This window comes from Rhinolophus ferrumequinum, chromosome 5, assembly GCF_004115265.2.
Source record: "Rhinolophus ferrumequinum isolate MPI-CBG mRhiFer1 chromosome 5, mRhiFer1_v1.p, whole genome shotgun sequence".
Classification (NCBI taxonomy): domain Eukaryota; kingdom Metazoa; phylum Chordata; class Mammalia; order Chiroptera; family Rhinolophidae; genus Rhinolophus; species Rhinolophus ferrumequinum.
The window spans coordinates 8,519,969-8,541,992 of record NC_046288.1 but is presented as its reverse complement, the minus strand read 5'-3'; the positions used below and the strand labels follow the sequence as shown (position 1 = coordinate 8,541,992).

Sequence of the window (22,024 nt, the reverse complement as noted above, 5' to 3'; positions counted from 1 at the left end):
GTTATAGGCACATTACTTCTGGGGACGCATGTCACCTGTGGGATATTGCAGGATTCATTTTGGAGAGAGGGTTAGGAAGTCTTGCCCAAAAATCTCTGAGAGGGAGGAATGGGATTGTAGCCAAAGGAGAGTGAACGAGACACTGTTCCATTACACCTTTCAAAAGCCTAGCTCTGCAAATGATTGTGTTTGCTCTCTCTGGGAGGAACCCAATACATCCTAGGGACAAAAAGTCACCTAAAGATGGAATGAGGAGGAAGGAAAGAGAGCAGGGAGAAAAAGAAAAGAGAGAGTCCATTCCTACTTTCGAATTTCCTTTCTCCCTCTCAAGAACTGTGCAGGTCTCCTTACTAGAATGCTACCATACTAACTACACAAGCATGCAATAACTATTTAAGTGCTTCACTTGTTCTTGCTTAGATGTTGATGTTAGCCAGGAGCCCATGTCTGAACCTCAGAACTGTTCTTTAAGCCTGACAAATATGATTTAATATATAGGAGAGGGCAACCAACTGGCCTTGAACATTGGGGTAACGCTGGTGTCCGGCAGAGCACACAAGGGATGGCATCCAGGGTCATGACTACAGTACATTTTGGAGTAGTAAATTCCTAACGAAGCATCTTAGGCAGAACTCAGACTCTCCCAGTTACCAAAAAAATAATCTTTTCCTCTAGGGTATGAGTCCTAATCATAATACAAAGAACCCAATGGGCTCAGATATAGAATTTTTGTTGTCTGTGAAAAACCTGGATGGGAGAAAAATAGCATCTCTACTTTCATTAACCTCCAACTGAAATTTAGCATACTTAAATTATAATAGGCAACAAAGTAGAAAAAGAAATTAGAAATCATAGCTATTTTCATATTAACATGGAGCTATTGGAAACATTTCAAAATATTGTTTATGCTCATCCATGTTATATAATTACTTATTGACCAACTGCTAGATAACATTATTTCTATATCATGTATTACTATGTCATGAATTTATATTTCTAATATTTTGATAACTAAATTTTAATAGAATTGTTTTCCTTTGTGATTCTGTGTTATTTATTTTAAGCACTGAAGCATTATTCTGAGAAGGCACCTATAGGCTTCACCAGATTGCCAAAGGAGTCCTTGCACACAAAAAATTTTAAAAATTCTGCTATGGAGCATTGCTGCTTTTTCAAGGAATGTGATACAAACAGCTAGAACTCAGGTACTCTAAAGCAGTATTTCACAAGCTGAACGCTTTTTCACAGGAAGAAAGCTATGCAAAATTAGATATAAACCCCCCTTTATGCCTATAGGCATAACACAACTATAAAATTAATATCTATAAATTAAATAGAAATAAAATTACAAAACCAATACAATTTAAATGAATTGTATTAATATATTAGTATAACATTGTTCTGTTAAAACACCATGAATGTGATACTAACTCCTGAGGCACAAGTTCTTCCGTATTTGGGGAACTTATACTAGCACATTGTCCAATTGAGTGAGTCAGTCACCATTTTTCCCTATTTGAACTGCCACGAAGAAATCCTTTGTACAACAGGCAAGTACATACTTTGTTCTGCAATTGAGAAGAATATATATTTTCCTTTTTTGATGGCTGGCAAATATCTACTAAAAAAGACCCAAGATGGAGCGCTCCTGTCTAGGATGCCAGGTCAGCAAACTGAAACTTCAATACTTTTATGTCCCGGTAAATGCTCTGCTTGACCAGAAACACAGTACACCCAGTCAGCGACTCCCCATATTTCATACCAACTCTGGGCTCTATACTCTGGGCTCTATACTTAGTTTTTTTTACTCCTTTTTTACCGCAAACAAGGTTTGGACCCAGCCAATCAGATACTTTCTGTTTCTCTCTTCCCTGTATTCTTTATTCTTCAACCTACAAAAGCTTCTTGCCTTCTGCCCCATTTTGTAGTTCTCCTAAAGGAGACTGTCCAATCAATGAAGTATTAAATAAAGCTTGTATCACCTAAATTGTCTTCTTGAATCATTTTTTAACAGTCTAAGCAGTACAGTTTAGCGGCAACATAATCATAAATGTAAATTCAAATACAAACACCAAAAATCCAAATCAGTACTTGCTATAAGATGGTTATCCAGGTTATTGAGAGGAGGCTTACATTAATTATTTTTATTATCATTTAAATGAAAGAATTTAAGAAATTCTTATAGAGAATTCTTGGATCCCCAGAATAAATCTATGGTCCCTCCGACCCCAGACGGAGAAATACCATCCAACAATATATTAACAGAGGAATGATAAGGAAACAATTCTTAGGTACATCTAAGCCATTCACCCATCCACATTTACACATATAAGCACTGACTCCCACTCCAAACCGCATAATAATATATAGTCAGTAATCTATAGTAATCTACAGAGTCATGGGTTCATGACTCTGAAGGTAGTAGAAAAGACTTTTGAAGAATATAATGAAAACATTTAGGGATCCATTTCTGATAGGTGTAGAAAATGTTAGGAAAAAAGGAGAGGAGACTTTTCCTGATTTCCGATGTCTAATTACCCTCTCCTCCTTCCTCCCCCCTTGGATAGTTGCCTGACTAATAGTATCAACACTTGCTCTGATCCTCTTAGCTTCATAGTCTTGCAGCGCTCACTTACAAACTAGATACCACGTTAACACTAGGAAGAAAGATAAGCTTAGGGTTTTGGATTGATGCATAAGTTTTCGACACTTAGAAAATTGAGGTATGTGTGTAGAGCATTTTGATACAGAAATTATCAGTGCTAATAAATCAGTTATTTAGACAGCTTCATCACCATGATCCAAGTTATTTTATCTTCTAAACAGAGACTCTGAATAGTTTCCTGAGAAGAAAAAAAAACACCAAAAGCTAAATATAAGGTGAATGCAGATTATTGGGAAATAGCTAAAATAAATGATGGCATAATGACACATGGAATACTATTCAGTCATTGTAATAATGACTTAGTGATATTTACATGACATATTCATGAATGAGAAAAACATTCATAGAAAAATATATGTAATAAATGTGATCCCATTTTTTGAAAAACAAACAATGACAAAATCACCTCTACCTGTTTGTTATTCTGCATGCATATATGTGCATATTTGTTCATATATCATTGTATAAGTATGGAGAAAACTATAAAAACATACACACTAGGTTGTTAACATGGGTTAACTGTGGGTAAGGAAAGGATAATATGATGTAAAAGGAAGGGAAAGGAATAAAGTGATTTACATACAAACAGGAAAAAAAACCTCCATGTAAAATTAATGTGCATATTAGTCATATTTATGCATTATAAAAGAAAAATCAACTCCCAATGTTGGACGAAATGGAAAAGTAGAAGTGATTGAGGGGTGAGAAGCATTTTCAGAATGGTAGTATGCCTAAGATCCCCCGAAGATCTGCTCCTCCATGAAAGCAGTGAAAACACTGCAAAAAATTATCAAGATCAAAATTTTCAGAATTAGGGATTTAACCAAAGGCTGGATCAACTAGGTGAACACTTATTCAAGAAAATATCTGAATTACAGTAAGAACTATGAGTTCTGTAGCATTTTAACTTGCCCTAGTCCCTTCACCTTCTCCCCAGTTTTGCGGTAACCTTAAAAACTAATGGCCTTGCAACCATGGTAACTATGAAAACTGGCAACCTAGGAGGCAATGGAGAGGGAAGAATGGGTTTGACCTCCCCAAAAAGCCATCCCCAGGAAATTGTCACCATTCAGTCTGTCTGCAAGCTCCCCGGAAAGGATCCATTCTCAGGGCTTGTCTTTATTTTATATGATTCAGAGCTCTCTCTATGCAAACAGCTCTATTCCAGGGCCCTTTTTGGAGCACAATCTATGGCGACATCATCACGTTACCAGAGGCAAGAATACCTGTTGGAAATAAGAGGCCAACAAAAACTTTAAAAGGAAAAACTAGGGAATGAGGTGTCCAAAGGGGCCTTGGACAAGTCCTGACATGTCTTGGGATCTTAGAAGGCCAGGTTCATGTTCGGGGCTGTGCCATATCCAAGAAAGACGAGAGAGAGATCAGTCACAAGCCACATGCTTATTGTATGATGCTCTTAATATGAAATGTTCAGAATAAGCGAAATATAGAGACAAAGTAGATTAGTTTTGGACACAGGCGGGAGAATGGGAAAATGAGGAATAAATGGATATGGCATTTCTTCCTGCAGTGATGAAAAATGTTCTAAAAATTAGATAGTGGTGATGGTTGTACAACTCTGTGAATAAGTTTTTTAAAATACTGAACTGTCCATACCAAAAGGGTAAATTTCATGGTATGTTGACTTTATCTCAAAAAGCAGTTCTTTTTTAAAAGGCGAATGAGAGATACGATGTGTTTCTCATCGGATGTAGAGATTTTAGGAGCTGGTTACCAAAGAGCCTACTGAGAGAACAGAACATTTTAAGCTTTCAGCACGTTAACCCACCTCTCTTGTCACTTTAATTCCTGATCAGACTTTCTAGGTTATTCTATTGGTGTGCCACATTATTTTAACCCAAGCGCTGTTGGCTGGTCAAAGTTTTTTCTCTATCCTTAAACAAACATCAAAATATTTCTGTTTAAATGTTTACAAAATATCAGGAGAAAAGTGAAAACAAAATCCAAATACAGCATGCCACCTAGAAAAGCCCCTTGTTGAAATAGCATAAAAGCTAACTATGGACTTTTTCCCTTTCCATGTTACAACTGGTTTTTCAAAGCAACTAATGAACTCCAGAAGCAAACAGATGTCCGTAAAGCCTATTGTACATTTACAAAGCCCAGCTCTGCTGTGCAGCGTAATGACGGGGGAGGGGGTGGGTTGAGGGGACGGTTCGTGTTAAAACTTGACAAACTGCAGTCTATGCTTTGGCATGATATTAAGAACCCCCAGGAAAACGTCTTAAGGAAAGGCTATTTCCTGGTACCTTTTGCCAGGAGTTCTCCCCTTGGTTTCCTACCCGGATATTTGGGTAGGACGAAATGTCTGGCTACTGTATTTTTGGATTGAAGTGGATTTTAATAGCTTTACATATGCCTGGAATTTAAATGACATTTGTTTAGAGAACAATTGAAAAAAAGAAATAGTCAATTCTCTGCTGGGTATTAGTACACATACAAGTCCATTAAATAAAATAAATAAATAATAATCTCCGTCCCGAGTCATTTGAAACGACCGTCGTTCATTTGTTTCTTCATCTCACAATTATTCCTTGATCACGAATACGCAGCAGCAAACACACAAAAAACAAACCACGCCAGCCTCCTCTTCTAGTGTCCGGAGCTTAAATTTGCTCCAGAAGTAATGCTTTACTTCTGCAGACAAGCAATAAATTAAATGAGGAAGCATGAAATACTTGAAAGAGCACGGGTCTAGCAGTGCCAAGATCAAAATCCCAATTTCATGTCTACCAAATACTAGACAAGTGATATTGAATAATGCCAACTTCATTTCCCTAGGCCTCAATTTCATACCTTGAAAAATGGTCTATATTACCTTTCCTGTGTAGCTCATCAGTTAATTGTAAGAACCACGCAGAAAATATTCAAACATGCCCTGAAAACTACCAAAAGCTCCGTAATCACAGGCTAGCAATATTACTGAAATGTACAAAAATGATCAATCCCTTGCAATAAACAATTTCAGGTAATATAGACAGTCTGTTGAGGAGCTACGTGGTCAAACAGTAAAGCTTAATGCTGTCGGGTACATTACCAACATAAAATGACACACAGTCGAAGCTTTCAGCCTTTCTCCATTTAATCATTCTAATTTCACCTGGATTTCCTTTACATGTCAAATTACATTCATATTCTCAAGCAATGTTCCAGCCATAGGAAGAGAAAATGAGTCAAACAGACTTCCATCAAATTTCCAAACTGAGCAACAAGTACCATATGTTTCTTTACTCTTCAGGGTATGTGTTTGTCACCTCTACTCAAATCTCAACAAATAATGGAACTTTCAAAATAGAGACAAATCCACTTAGTAAAAGAAAACAATGGCTGTAATTGCAACCACATTAACTGGACTGAGTTTTTACTTAAACTACTTTAGCACTTCTGATGGAAAAATACTGTCCTTAAGAATAATGAAGTGCTTAAGACATGACCAACATATTAAAAACCTCAAAATTAAACTCATGAGGAAAATAAATTTTACTTGGCATAAGTCAGGTTTGCAGTATCACTGTCAGGTAAAGAACACAAATCCGTATGAATCACTGGTGAACACCAAGCATAAGAAACAGTTAAAATCTGTAGGTGCACAATGAAACGATGGAATCCAAATAGTCTGTCTCTTTGGGGCTAGAGAAATAGAATAATCCTGCTTTTCTTCAGCCAATGGCAAACATATACTGTGATAGCTAAGAGTCAGCTTAATCCTTCCCTTCCTGGCTCAGAATGAAAACAAATACTCTGTCCTAGACCTCAGATGTGATTTCCTTCCCTGTGTAGGATTTCACGAAAGAGGGAAGAACAAACAAGAAAATGATCATGGATGGCTGGGCTTTGTATAATTTTCAAATGACATCCTTTGTTTAGGGAGTAGAAAAGAAGCAAGACAACTGTAGAGAAAGTTTTTAAGTGTACAGTGCTTGATATGTTTTATCAGTTTGACCGGATCAAGCTGAAGTTCTTTGGCACTTTCCACAAATCCACTCCCATCAACACTCTGGAAGTTAGTAACTTTATAAAAACTCTGAGGTATGAAAGAATAGTCACATTGAAGAGCATATGGTCTGCCACCATCTAACTGACCCCATCTCCACACTTTCGTCTCCTCTTTCTCGCAGGCTCTTTTACTGGAATAACTGACAGATCCCTCCATGTGTGCTCAGACAGAAGTTTGCACATGCTGTTTTCCTCAAGCTGTGATTATTTGTCAGTCACCACCCACTAAAATAAATTGCACAGCCAATAAAAGAGGAAGGAAAAAAGAACACACGGACACATCAAAAGCAAAATGGGGGAATAGCTCCTATTAAATCACTCGGCATTCAACTATAGAGTGGGATCCCTCCCACAAGGCATGGATAAGTAAGTAACTTCACTTATTAATTTAACCATTGCAAAATAAGGAACATAAAACTTCAAAACAGAAGCACAGATTTTCAGAGGTGAACCACCAAATGAATACCATTATATTGGGGCAAACAGCATACATTTTATGCCTCAGAAATATTGAATGACATTGATACATTTTCATTACTTATGTCCCTATCTGGATGGCTGAGCTGATGGCATTTCATGTTTAAGAATAGGACACTCTGCCAGGCTACAGGATAAGAGAGTGGAGCTTCTTTGCCTGTGTGTCCAGTAACTGACTGTGAAGTGAGATAATCTGTTGCCATACTTAAAAATCTACCTGTGGGTTCCAAAGACATTAAAGGCACATGCATTCAGCACCTTCAGACTTACTTGTGTTCCTGTGATTTTGGTCCCCCAGGAAAGAAGCATTTGTGGTCCAAGTTGGAATGTGTGTTTGGGTTGTATAGTAGATGTCACGGTGCTCTCGTTATAAATTGTATTGATAAGAATAACATCAGGCACTTGAACTTCACCATCAGTGGCCACGGGTTCGCTCCCATTTGATTTAAAATAGGCTTCTTTTAATGTTCCTGAAAGACCAAAAAAATAAGTAAATATTTTAAAACATTACTAGAAGAATTTATTTTTAAAAACATATTAAGAAAAACTCTAGAGCTATTTTCCCATGTTTCATTCTATCCAGGCAAACACAAAGAGAAAGATGATGGCTAGCTAACTTCTTTGGGACAAATCAGTTTCTCTTCTACAGCAAATCACATAACCCTGTGAAGAAACTATGTCTTTCTCAAATGCTTAATGTTTAAAAACTGAGTCTCCTAGCTAGGGTCTTGGTGCTCAAAGAATTTAGGGCAATTCTACCTCACCTGAGACTCACCACAGATAAATAAAACATGGCGACTCTTACAGTGTTGCTTTCTGTTTCTCAGTTTCACCCATCATTTATGCCATTTCAGTCCCGATAATACGTGCTCTCATACCTCTATCTCTGCCTCTAAAGTGCACAATAGTGCCTCACTAGCCTCAGCTTTCTTCACATTTTGCCCTATATATCAGTGAAATATGCATAACAGAAAAATAAAAACAATAGGGCTCGTATACTTACCAATACTTGTATCATAGAAACCAAAAAATAAAAAATAAAATGAAACTCTAATTCCAGCAAAACTGAAAGAAGAAACTAAATTATCCTCATCTTTACCTAGAAGGTATAAAATACAATTACAAGAAATAAGAAATAGTCATTAAACTAAGGTTCTCAATGGGTCCCTTTCTCAAGGTATTCATTCATTGACAAAATAAATATCAAATCTGACTATTGGGAATCACCTAGCTTTGACTTTAGGCAGAAACTTTTGAAAACTTTGAAAGCGATAATGTATTTTTAACTCAGTCAAAATAGACGACAGACTGTTTCCAGAATATAGCACTATAGTTGAGTACGCTACAAAAATAAATGAATGTGATATTGATCTATTATAGAAATACCCAAGGGAGATTTTTCTTTTTTAATTTTACAGTGAATGCTCTAATTGGTTCTCACTTTTCCAAGCAGTCCATGCACCATTAAAAATAAAAGAAATATAAATAAAATGTTTAATATCAGTCATGGAAAAATTTCTCTACACGTGTTTGACACTTGGAAAACATTAACTACAAATCAAAATAGAAAAGCAGCTGTTTTCTAGCTAACTAAGGTCAACAGTTTCATCTGCCAAAGGATTCTAAATAAAACGTTGGAGCATAAAAGCGAAATCGTGACCATGTGGTGCAGGTAACACATTCTGCAAACTGTCTGTGTTGACAGACAGTTTATGAGTAAATACCAAGTGCAGTAGGTGGAATGAAAGACTTAATTTGATTGTTTTTCACTTTCAAAATGATTTAGGATTTATACTGGATCAAAATAAATATGTGATAGACTTGATTACTGTGGAATATGCTTTTCACTCATACAGAAAATTTTACGAATCGATTAGATATAATTTTGCTTTTATCCACTTGTTAATTGGTCTCTTCTGCACTTGTTTTGGCATAAAGAGATATTGCACATAACGTGTTGTTTCCACCAATGGCTTTCATGAATATATAAGGCCCATAAAGTTGATTTAACTTATCATGCACACCCTGTGAATCAGTAAGCAGCTCTGTCAAGAGACTTGTAGCAGTAGCAATCGCTCATAGCGACATCCCGAGCAGTTCACTTAAAAGGAGATCCTTATCATGTAAAATATCCAACAGTGATGTATTAATGTATTTTGTAATGATTAACCTCATTAATAATCTTTCTTTTATCTTTTCCACTTAACCACAGTGGTGAAAGCGTTAATAACATCTCTTTACTCTAAGAAGTCCTTTGAAATACTTTCTTAAAAACACTGAGACAACAACTTTAAAAAAAGCAGCTTTCTTGCTCTTAAGCTCTACATATGAAGCAGGTTGGCAGACTAGAGAGAAAGAACATATGATATATGATAGTTGCAGTAACTAATGTTCCTAAAAGTATATTTTTGAGGCAGACAGACAGGCCAACAGAGAGAGAGAGAAAGAGAATAAGCCTAAAGGACGTGTCTTTAAAAGCCTGAATTCATTAGACAATTTGTTTTCAAGCATCTCTGGAAACTGACCAACTCTTAACTCACAGTTGGTCACCTAGGATGCATTTTTTTTAAAAGAAAGCACAAAAATAAGAACTCAATAAGACTAAATACTCTCAAACCATGATGAGCTATAAAAATACTGAGTTATTAGCCTAAAGTAGAGTGTTCATTCTTCCAGGGCTGCCCCATCCTTTTCCACATTCCTATTTTTATAGTGCGGTTAAAAGTACAGGTTCTAAGCCTGACCACCTGGGTTTAAATCCCATCTCTAGCACTTACTATCCTGAAACTTTGGGCAAACTCTCAACTGCCATAAAATAAGGAAAATAAAAGTACCTCTCTCATCGGGCTGGTCGAGTCACATTGGTCAATACGCATATAAACACTTGGAACGGTTCTGTCACACAGTAAGTTCTAAGTAACTATTAGTCATGACTAAACAATGATAGTAATGAAAGTAAAACTGTCTTCCTTTGGGCTACTAAGATACTTTTAAATAAATACCAATTTCCTTTTATTATAAGTGTATCCCAACATAACAAAATGGCTAAGGAAATTTTCAAAAGTGAATCACAACCCATGTTTGGAGTGAAATAACTTTGGTGCTTTCATGCTAAATTATTAATAGAAGACCGCACTGTATCCAGATTGTATGGCTCAAAAGTGTTTCAGCTCTATAACACAGGTCTAACAATGTTTAAGAAATAATCTATAATTCCAATAATAATAGCACAGCTTTACCCATCACCTATAATGAATGGATAGAGCGCTATGGTTGGCTAAATAATGCTACCCCAGAGATGTCGACATCCTAAGTCCCAGAACCTGTGATTATGTTACCTTACACAGCAAAAGGGATGTTGCACATACAAGTTAAGGAATTTGAGATGGGAAATTTATCCTGGATTATCAAGTGAGCCCGAGGTAGCCACAGGATCCTTACAAGCAGAAGAGGGAGGTGAGAAACTATGTGCCAGACATGCAGTGTGAGAAAAACTCAATTGGCCATTGCTCAGTTGAAAATGGAAAGGAGCCACAAGCCAAGAAGGCAAGAGGCCTCTAGAAACTGGAAAAGATAAACAGAATGTCTCCTAGAGTCCCCAGAAGGAATACAGGTCTATCAAAACTTTAATTTTAGCCCAGTGAGAACTATTTTGGAATTCTGACCTCCATAATTCTAAGGTAATAAATTTGTGTTGTTTTAAGCTACCAAGTTTGTGATAATTATTACAGCAGCAATAGGAAACTAATAATATAGGCACCTTACTAAATATCCTCACTCTAAGAAACTACTAAGTTAGCCTTCTGACAATCCTAGGAAACGGATGCTATCTAAATTAACCCTTCTTCGTGGAGTTTCAGAGAGGGAAACTGAAGTTTATAAGAGTTATTGAACTTACCCAAGAATTGAGTTGGGACCTGACAGATATGCATGCACAGACACCCACATACACTTCTCACTTTGGACAAGGTACACAGGTTTAAAAAAATCATCTATCATATGCATGTAAAAAAAATATTACCTTCCTATGATGTGAGTTTGAAGTTAATTCCTATCTTTATGTCTCTAGCCATGTGGTAACACATTTACTTTGCATTTTTACGTGCTAGGAACTTTGTATTTACTCTCCGCTGAGAACACAAAATCTAGTAAGAGATTCTTATCATCAAGATAATAGATTTATAGATTAATTGAGGGAGAAAGCCATGTAGTCTAAAAAATATAAACCATGCTACAAGTGTTTTGAGAATTGACTGTCATTCCGTTTGAGAAAGTCAGGAAAGATTTCTTAGGGGAGAATGATCCTCGGTATGAATCTTAAAAGATTATTAGGGATTTTCTGGTTTTGAGCAAAGCATTTGTGGGGATCAGGGAGGTGTGGTAAGAGGGAATGAAGAGCTTTCTAGATAGAGTAGAGTGGGAAAGATATGCAAAAGCCTAGCAGCAAATAATCAAGCATGGCTAGCACACAGGGGACTGGCCAGAGAAGAAGGAGACGGAGTCCAGGCCAGTCTGTGAAGGGTAGTTCCTGTGAAGGTTTGGAATTGATCTAATTGTGATGGAGAACTTTCGAAGGATCTTAAATAGGGTGGAACATTAGAATGATCACTCTGGCAGCAGGGTGATGCTTGAAAGAGGTCAAATCTAGAGGATAGTTAGAGGCCACTGCAATAGTCCAAGGGAGAGAACAGCAAGGCCTGAGCCAAGGCAAAAGCAACGGGGATAGAGGAAACCATTGGGAGAAAGCTTTCTGGTTGTCCCACAAGAATCTCCAACTTAACATGTCCAAACTAAACTTCCAGCCTTCCCTCCACTACCTGCAGCCTATTCTTCCACCTGTACTTCCTACATTAACAAAAATCAAACTGGTTGCCCAAGCCGGAAACCCAGGAGTCAACCTTGACTCCTACTTCTCCTTTATATCAAAATCTAGTCAGTCTGGATTTCTGTTGATTTTAATGCACCAACTGCCTTAATTTCAGCCTTTATCATCTCTTACTTAGACCATCACCAGAGCTCCAAATTGGTCTCCCTATCTTCACTTCTTTCTGCCTCCAGTCCTCTGCAGTGTAATCACGTCTGTTGTTCTTTGCAAATGCAAACATGATCAGATTTCTCCCCACTTAAAAACATCAGTCAATAGTAAACCATCAACCTTCATAATGGTTTTCAAGTATTTTTGTAGCAGATAAATATTATTTTCAAATAAATAGAAGATCCTATAGCTACAAAATAGACATGAGCAGTAGTTTATTGAGATTAATTTATTTTATAAATTCTAAATGTATAACTTATTATGACCAATCAGTAAGAAAGTAATAAGTAGTTCTGGTGACATAAAAAATCCAAAATCCCCACACAATAGTTAGTGGTTACCAGAGGGTAAGGGGGGAGTGGGGTGGTAGATGAGGGTAAAGGGGATCAAATATATGGTAATGGAGGAGAACTGACTCTGGGTGGTGAACACACAATGTGATGTATACATGATGTAATACAGAATTGTACACCTGAAACCTATGTAACTTTACTAAACCATTGTCACCCCAATAAACTTAAATTTAAAAAAATTCAAAACCATTGTTAATGTAATTAGATCTGCATCATCTTGCTATTTATTTCTCTATTTTATTTGCACACATTCAAAAAACATTCTGACTCATAGCAATGGGTAGCTACAAAAATGCAATATTTTGGGGTTTTCCCCCACAATCACTTTTTAAACATAGGATATTGTTCATTTAAAGAGATATCGCATGATGCAAATAAATATGAATGAATCAGCAAAATTATTTGGTTGCTGATCTCTGCTTGGTTAAAAATTTGCATGTAATATTTGGTTTGAGTGTGCATTTAAAATCTATTTTTTTTTAAATAGAAAGTCAAAGCAAACAATTATGTAATCCTTTAGACTCCTCCTCAGAACCTTGGTTCTATGGAATAGAGTTTGAAAATCAATGACCTAGGTGATAAAGCCCAAATTCCTTAAGATAATATGCAAGATTCTGTCATTTGCACTTAATCTATCAATCTAGCTGCATTTCTTACCAGGGCCAAAATTTCACTGCGTTTCCCAGTCCACCTCCATCTTTCATGGGATCATACTTTTGCACTTGCTATTTTCTCAGCCAAATGTGACCTGTGTACTACTGCCTTCTAACCTGAATTTCTACTAACTTTGTTCCAAAGGTTAAAACGTTAATGCTCCATGAAGCTTCTGTGACCGCCCCAATGCACTTTGTATATACCTCTGTCATCAGGTGTTGCCTTGTCTGATAATCATTTCTTCCTCTCAACTGTGAGTTCCTGAGAAAGAAGGACTCATTTAACCATCCTTGAGTTCTCAGGGACTTTCAACGTTTCTGCTATCTAATAATCACTCCTTACATGTTTTGAATTAATTAATATTAATAATAATATTAATAATTAATATTAATTAATAATAATAATTAATAATTGATATTATAATAATAGTAACTAGGAGAGTGATTATAGGGGCTGAACTGCCGACTGAATAAGATAGTCAACAGATAACCTTTACTGAGTCGATATTTTAGGTTGAATGAGTACGAAGTAGAAATCACTCTTATAAATCATGCTGATTTAATATTGATTTCATTTTTGTTTTGTGATGGCAACACTCACCAACAAAGGAGAGCAGGATCACTAGCAGGACAATGAGAGCACAGATACATGGAATCAGAACCAGCAACAGGAAACGGAGAACGTTAGCAGTCGTCAGCTTCTGAGAGCAGCCATCACCCATGTCATCTTCATCAGCTACCAAGACCTAAAGCAAAAGAGACAGACGACACACGGTGTGACTATTACAAAGCAACTCAATACATGATAGGAAATGGTACAGTATAGCTACCCCTTCAGAGCAGCAGCAATTCCTATGAGCTTTTACTGTGTGTACTTCAGAGCATGAAAGGAGGGCAGTCACCAAATCGCGCAAATAGAGGAACAAATAACGGCACAACCATTCAAGGCAGAGCAAATCATCTATTCATGAAATGCTTTTCAGGAGTACGTAAACTTTTAATGATAGTCCATCTTGACTTTTTAAAATATATTTGCCAATTTGGTATTATTTCCAAGGGCTATAAATTACCATGGCGAAAACTCAGCTTGGCCCAGAGCTATAAGCAAAGACTACCTAGTACAGTGATAAGATATCGGTGAGTAGGTGTCGACAAGACATTCTCCAGGCTTCATTGTTGTTTGTCTCGTTAGTCCTAACCCAAATCTGCATGAATCTGGATAAAATAAGTTTTCAGCCATGAATAATTCAGCAAGGTTGAATATTACTGACCAGGTATGTAGTGACAAGTTGAACAATGAAAGAGAGCCTGTCCGGTTAGCCAGTTAAAACACTGACACTCTCTCCGGACATTCTCCGCTGTCCACACCGTCCCTGCAGCCCATCCATTTGTAAAAGGATGATGAGGTGCAATAGTGACGATTCAGATAAAGTTCTTGTCTTCAAATACTTTAAATTTTGCTTAGTTCAGTATCTTGCCAGAAATGATGTCTGGAAATTCATTTACTGCAAATGGCTATCTTTGGGCAGTGACTTTTTCAACAGAAGTTTAAGCTGGAATTAAAAGTGATCTGAGTAACTCACTAAGAGCAACTCTGATTCCCTTAATGAAGCTAATTCTCAAGGTTCTGTCTTGGACTTCTGACTCTCCTTGCGTTTTCTCCTCTGACAGTTTCAGAGCTTGAACGATAACCTCTGTGTTAACTATCTCCTGAATCTCTCTTGAATCCCAAACCTCCTTTCAAGTTATATCACATATATTTTAAATGCCTAGTGCTTGACAGCATCTCCCTTTCTCCTGTATCACTGCCATCAGCTTTTAGTGTGTTCAATTTTTTCCATTCTCAAGCCTATATCCCTTTTCAGCCACCGTCCCCTCTCTCCTTTCTCATCCAAAATGCCCTAAGAGTTAATATTTATTGTCCAGATTTCCTCACTTACTGTTTATACTCTTGTGGCCACTACAACTTGGCACCCACTTCTATCACTGTACCAAAACAGCTCTTGCTAGGGTTACCAACGACCTCCATATAAAAATGACATTTTTCAATCACCCTTGTAATGACATCTCAGTATCATCTGAGAGATTGAATTCTTAGCCATTCCTATCTTCTTCAAGCACTTTCTTCCTCTGACTTCTCATTCTCCTACTTCTCTGGTCATTCCTTCTTTTTCTGTAAACTCTTGTTTCACATTCACTCTCTCCAGGCAATGTCACCCACACAAATGGCATCAATTGACAGCTCTACACATGTGACATATCTTTAAATAGCAAGCATAGACCTTTCCTCCAAGCTCCACACCTTTGTATCCAACTGGCCATTTGACATCTCCTCAGTAGACATTGCAAAAGATACTTCACACCCAACAGGTCTGAAACCAAATAAATCATCTTCACCCCAATATCTGGTATTCTTCCAGGGTTCCCGATCTCAGGAAAAGTTAACTGAGCACTTATGTGTCAGGCACTGTTTGGGCACTTGGGAAATATCACTGTGCAAAGGAAAAATCTCCAGCCTCTTAGTTTCTATATGCTAGTAGAAACTACCATCATGTCTTACTGGAATACTGCAAATGCCTCTTCCTGTATGGTTTACCTAGAATCATTCTCGCACTCCCTAAATTGTTCTCCACACTATAGCCAGAGTGAGAAAGAGGCTGTGTATCACTGGATGATGAGAAAAGGCAACATGAAAAATGATCCTCAAATTGAACTTATTCAGGGGATTCAGAGCCTGAAACAAAAGCTCATCATGAGAACCATGTGTCCAGTGGGTTAGCAGAGATTTGGAGAGGACTCTGGACTTCCACAGGGATGTACCGGGTTTTGCGTCCCTTTTATGAAGATTTCAAGGGTCAAGGAGACTATAGTGGGTATTTCAGGAACATTAGTCTTTACTTTGTTCTACCTTCCTGGAGCATTTGACTTTATCAACACATAGTACATTCTTAGGGAAACTTCCACAGCTGCAATGGCAGAAGCTGCTTGAGAACAAGGGGATCCCTGCGCAGGGATCCTTCAGATGGAAGTGTCACTCCTGAGGTCAGGGCCAGGACTTATCCAAGAGCCAAAGAACCAGAAATTTCTGACTGGGCATATTGGGTGCATCTCTCGGCAGGTTAACCCAGAGAATTCTAAGAGATAAAAATAGTTGCTAACAACCAGGCTACAACAAAGCAGAAGTTCAGCGCGAATGGAACCCAGTGCCTTCTTAGGGACAACAGCTTTACCCCTCTGACATCTCCCCTCATTCAGAGTGGGGATAAGTGGCTGGGAACTGTACACACTTGCTCTTCACACTTATTGTTGGGTTATGTAAGAACTTTTTTTAAATAATTAGTTGGATCCTCCCACATAATAAATTTTACATTTGAGAAATAGAGAGCAGGAGTCCGCAAACTACAGTCCATGGGCCAAAGCCAGCCCACCCCTGTTGTAATACATAAGGTTTTATTGGCAGAGATCCACGTTGATTCATTTATATACTGCTATCGCTGCTTTTCTGCTACAACAACAGCACTGAGTGGCTGCAACACAGCCATATGGCCCACACGGACTAAAATATTTATTATTTGGCCCTTTATAGAAGAAGTTTGACAATCCCAGATGTACAGTATCAATGTATACCCACATATATGGGTATCTTGTAATCTAGGAATGTAATATGATAACCAAATTAAAGTATAAATTCTTTGAAGAAAATCAGATTTTTATCTCTTCTTAGTGAAACCTGATATAACTTCATAGGTGGTGGCAACTGTCTAACTGTCTAACCAGGCAGTTACAACTGTCTAATTGTTGCTGTAATACATGGTTACTCCACAAAGGTGCAAAAATAAAAATAATCTTCAAAGTAGGAAAAAAACATCAAGACTGTATGTGCGACATTAGAAGAATAAAGGAAAGCACAAGTTTCAGGGATATTCAAACTGAGACCGTTCTGCATCATGCATTATAAATTAGAGGAACCAACAAAGACTCATAAGATTACACAGCGAGAAAGTACAAATGTATACTAACTCAGCTGTAATCTCTCTATATGCATGTAACTCTCACCCTTTTCTCATCAGTGAATGCCCCGCATCTAGAACAGCGTGAACATAGTCAGGAATAGATTAATACTTGTTGAATAAATGAATGAATGAAATCACCTAAACAACATTTTCTCTGTACATAATTAATGCAAATAACTGCTTCTTTCTTAAATGATGTATGCTTCCCAAAGTCGTTGACTGCATCATCCAAAAATATTTGGAAGAGAAAACGTATTTGGTAAAAAAGTAAAAATATTTCCCTTTTAGGGAAAATATACTAAAATTAATAAAATGTATTTTTACTAAGACTATTAGTACAATTCCATACTCACATTTCCTATTACAAGCTTTGAAGTCAGAAAATTTTATGTTTCAAAAAGTAAATTGTGGTCGATTTTATTACCGACAAAATTTTTTAAATAATTTTTAAAATTTTTCAAATTCACTTCTCATGTAATATTATATTATTCTCAGGTATACAACATAGTGATTAGACTTTTATATAATTTACAAAATGATCATCCCAATAAATCTAGTACCTACCTGGCACTATACATAATTATTACAATATTGTTGACTATATTCCCTATGCTGTAGTTTACTTCCCCGTGACTTATTTGTTTTATACCTGGAAATTTTAACCTCATATTCCCCTTCACCTTTTCCCCCACTTTTTAAATTTTTCAGTAACAGTTGAAAAACTGTTAATTATTTTATATTAATTTCAGGTGTACAGCATAGTGGTTAGATATTGATTATAATTTTAGAAGTGACCACCCCCAGACTAGCCTAGTACCCACCTTGCACTATACATAATTATTACCATATTATTGACTCGTGCAAGGGAAACAAAAGAAAATAAACAAATGAGACTACATGAAACTAATACGTTTTTGCACAGCAAAGAAACCATCAACCAAAACGAAAAGACAGCCTACTGAATACAAGAACATATGTGCCAATGATACATCTGATAAAGGATAGATATCCAAAATTTATAAATTTATAAAGAACTCATACAACTTAACACCAAAAAAACAAACAATCTGATGAAAAATGGGCAGAGGACCTGAAGAGACATTTCTCCAAAGAGGACATACAGATGGTCAATAGACTTATGAAAAGATGCACATTCTAATTATCAGAGAAATGCAAATAAAAACCACAATGAGATACCATCTCATTCCTGTCAGAATGGCCATCATCAATAAATCAACAAATAACAAGTGTGGATGTGAGGATGTGGAGTAAAGGGGACCCTCATGCAGTGTTGGTGGGATTGCAAATTGATGCAGCCCCTATGGAAAACAGTATGGAGGTTCCTCAAAAATTTTAAAATAGAACTACTTTATGACCCAGCAATTCCACTCCTAAGTATTTACCTGAAGAAACCCAAAACACCAATTCGAATAAACATATGCACCCCTATGTTCATTGCAGCACTATTCACAATAGCCAAGATATGGAAACAACTGAAATGCCCATCAATAGAATATTGGATAAAGAAATTGTGGTACATTTATGCAATGGAGTATTACTCTGCCGTAAAAAGAATGAAATCTTACCATCTGGAACAACATGGATGGACTTAGAGGATATTATACTAAGTGAAATAAGTCAACAGAGAAAGACAAATACCATATGATCTCACTTATATGTGGAATCTAAAGAACAGAATAAATGAACAAACAAAACAGAAATAGACTCATAGATACAGAGAACAAACTGATGGTTGATAGACAGGAGGGCGGTTGGAGGAATGGGTGAGAAAGGTGAAGGGATTAGGAAGTACAGATTGGTAGTCACAAAATAGTCACAGGGATGTGAAATAAGGTATGGGGAATATAGCCAATAATTTTGTAAAAACCATGTATGGCATCAGATGGGTACTAGACTTATCGAGGGATCACTTCATTCACTTCATGAAATATAAATGCCTAACCACTGCGCTGTATACCTGAAACTAATATAAAATAATATTGAATGTAACCATATATATATATGGTTATAGTATTAGTATAGTATATTAGTATATATTAGTATATATATATTATATTAGTATATATTAGTATATATTAGTATATATTAGTATTAGTATATATTAGTATATATTAGTATATATTAGTAAATATTAGTAAATATTAGCAGGAGTATACTAAGTATATATTAGTAAATATTAGTATATATTAGTATATATTAGTATAGTATAGTATATATTAGTATATATAGTATATATATATATATATATGGTTATAGTATAGTCAATGGTATTGTAATAGCTATGCATGGTGGCAGATGGGTAGTAGACTAGTTGGGGTTATCACTTTCTGAGGTGTGTAAATATCTAATCATTATGTTGTCTTGTACACCTGAAATAAATAAATAAATAAATAAATAAATAAATAAATGTTCATGTTATTCTTAACCACAATTACTTACTAATGGTATGTTAGGCACTGCACATCACCTCAAACTGTGGAATCAGATTGGAAATTGCCACCATTCATTTCCTGTTCCATATGAATTTTTGCAAGGTACAAGTTTTTACACAGCAAGCACCAAGAAGCCAGCTTCATGAAGATATGATGATATCAAAAGGAGTATAGCACAATCTAATGTTGAAACTGTGAACTACCTCAAGCTAGAATTTCATTTAGTAACCAAGAAATGTTGAGTATTGTTGGATTTCTCTCAAAGATTGAAAATAATCAACAAAACTTTTTTGAGTCACTGCAGCGTCTAGGGGTATTTCAGCACATAGTTAGGGAATCATGGTTCTAGATGATTTGTTTCTCCCATATCCATCTGCATAAGTCCAAACCCTTAAAGAAGTAACTCCTCATTCAGAAAGACTTCCTCGATTACCACAGAAGTAATCTCTCTCTGCCTCACCTAAATTTTTGGTATGTGGTAGAGACGAATTGACTCCCACCAAGTATTCTTTCCTTTGATCTTAGAAACAGAACCCTAAATTTTGGCTGGGACAAAATTTAACAACCACTTAGAATAAAGATAGCATTTCCCTGTCTCTCTTACAGCTGTATGAGACCATGTCCTGAGTTCTTGACCATGGGATAAAATTGGAAGTGGTAAATGTGACTTCCAGGAAGTTTTCTCCAAGAGAGAGGTATTGTCCTTCCTCTTTCCTGCTGGCTGAATATGGACGTAATAGTTGGAACTCAAGCGACCGTCTTAGACCCAGAAATGAAAGCCACATGCAGAAGATGGCTGAGTAGCAAGAAAAAGGGAACCTGGGTCTCTGATGGATTGTGACGCTGCCCGATCAGTCCTGAACTGCTTATTTTCAGACTACATTTACAAGAGAATCGAATGAATTATTTCTTGTGAAATCACTGTAAACCTGAATATTCTATCATTTGCAGCTGCAATAATTTTAACTGAACTATGGCATCTATCATTTCCTACTTTTGATCTATGTCATTTATGTACATATTAAAATTACTAAACTTTAATCTCAGGATGTAAATATCAGTTTTTAATTCATTCAATGAATAGTTATACCATGTGCCCAGAACATTATTTTTATCCTTTAGGCAACTAACCTGTGCCTCTTATATAAGATCAGAATAAATATACATCATCTCAAGTAAATAATTGTCTCAAAATTAAAGGCCTGCAAAATTTCCCAAGAAAAGTTTTGAACTTTTGATATACTTACTTTTGATGGAAGAGATAAAAAAAGCATTAAAAGTTCTCTTTAAACACCATACATCTAGGCTTTTCATACTAAGTAATATAACTGTCAAGTTTGTTTACTTTTGACCAGAATTAAAGCAACTCAGAGTGGCCACAGTAGCCTGTCTCCTGCTAATCAGAAGTTTGCTGTCTTTTATGTCTTCAATCAGGTAAATTCAGAAGAAAAAATTTACTACTTAGTAAATAACAACTTAGCAGTTTTCAATTATAAGTTACTAAATATAGTGTGAGAGGCCAAAATGTTTGCAAACTGGGATGAATAGGGAGCAAGCAATGAAAAGTAAGTTTGGTCAAAATGCAGGCAATCACTGGATTATGTCATCTTGCAGTCCCCACATTCTCTACCTATTTCAGCAATCTTCTATCTGGTGTCCCCTTCCAATCTCTACACTGTACCCCAAGTGATCTTTCCAAAATGCTCATTTGGATGTGTCACCTTTCTGCTTAAAACCCTCCAGAGATGTGAAAGACAAAGACCAACTTCCTTAACATGATATAGAAGACAATGCTTCTCAAACTTCAACATGCATGTGAATCATGTGAGAAGAGTCTGACCCTGTAGGTCCGGGGTGGGGCTTGAGATTCTGCATTCCTTCCCAGCTACCAGGGGATGCTGATCCTGGCAGGCTGAGGAGCGCACTACAAATTGCAGGATCTGGAGACACTTCTAAATCTGCCCTGCCTATACCTGGCTCACCGCACACCACTCATGTCTCCACTTCTCTGCCACCTGGCTCTTCCCAGCCCCTTATAACACTCTCTGCCTGGAAGGACCTCCCTCCAACTCCCCACCTGCTGCCATCACTCAGGACTCACCCTTTATATATCAACTCATGACCTATGACTACTAGTCTTTCTAGTCTTTCTGCCCTTTATCTCAGTTAAAGTTTATATGTATTTGGGTGATTATTAGATTGCGTTGGTTATTTCTGCTACACTGTAGGCTCCATGTGATCAGGGACCACGTTGGGTTTTGCTTGCCAGTGTAGCCCCAATACTTAAAAAGGTCATTCTATAAAAACCTTAAAATAATGAATCATTAAATTCTTCTCAGTATGCCCTCCAGCGATCAG

At 36.7% G+C, this 22,024-nt stretch overlaps 1 protein-coding gene across 1 annotated transcript in view; it reads right to left on the bottom strand.

The window, feature by feature from the left end:
* Nucleotides 1-22,024, bottom strand: part of CORIN (corin, serine peptidase) — a 202,541-nt gene that overhangs the window by 148,359 nt on the left and 32,158 nt on the right. Inside the window, 3 exon segments of the mRNA XM_033106663.1 lie at nt 7,430-7,486; nt 7,489-7,629; nt 13,802-13,946. Coding sequence (XP_032962554.1) covers nt 7,430-7,486; nt 7,489-7,629; nt 13,802-13,946 — 343 coding nt within the window.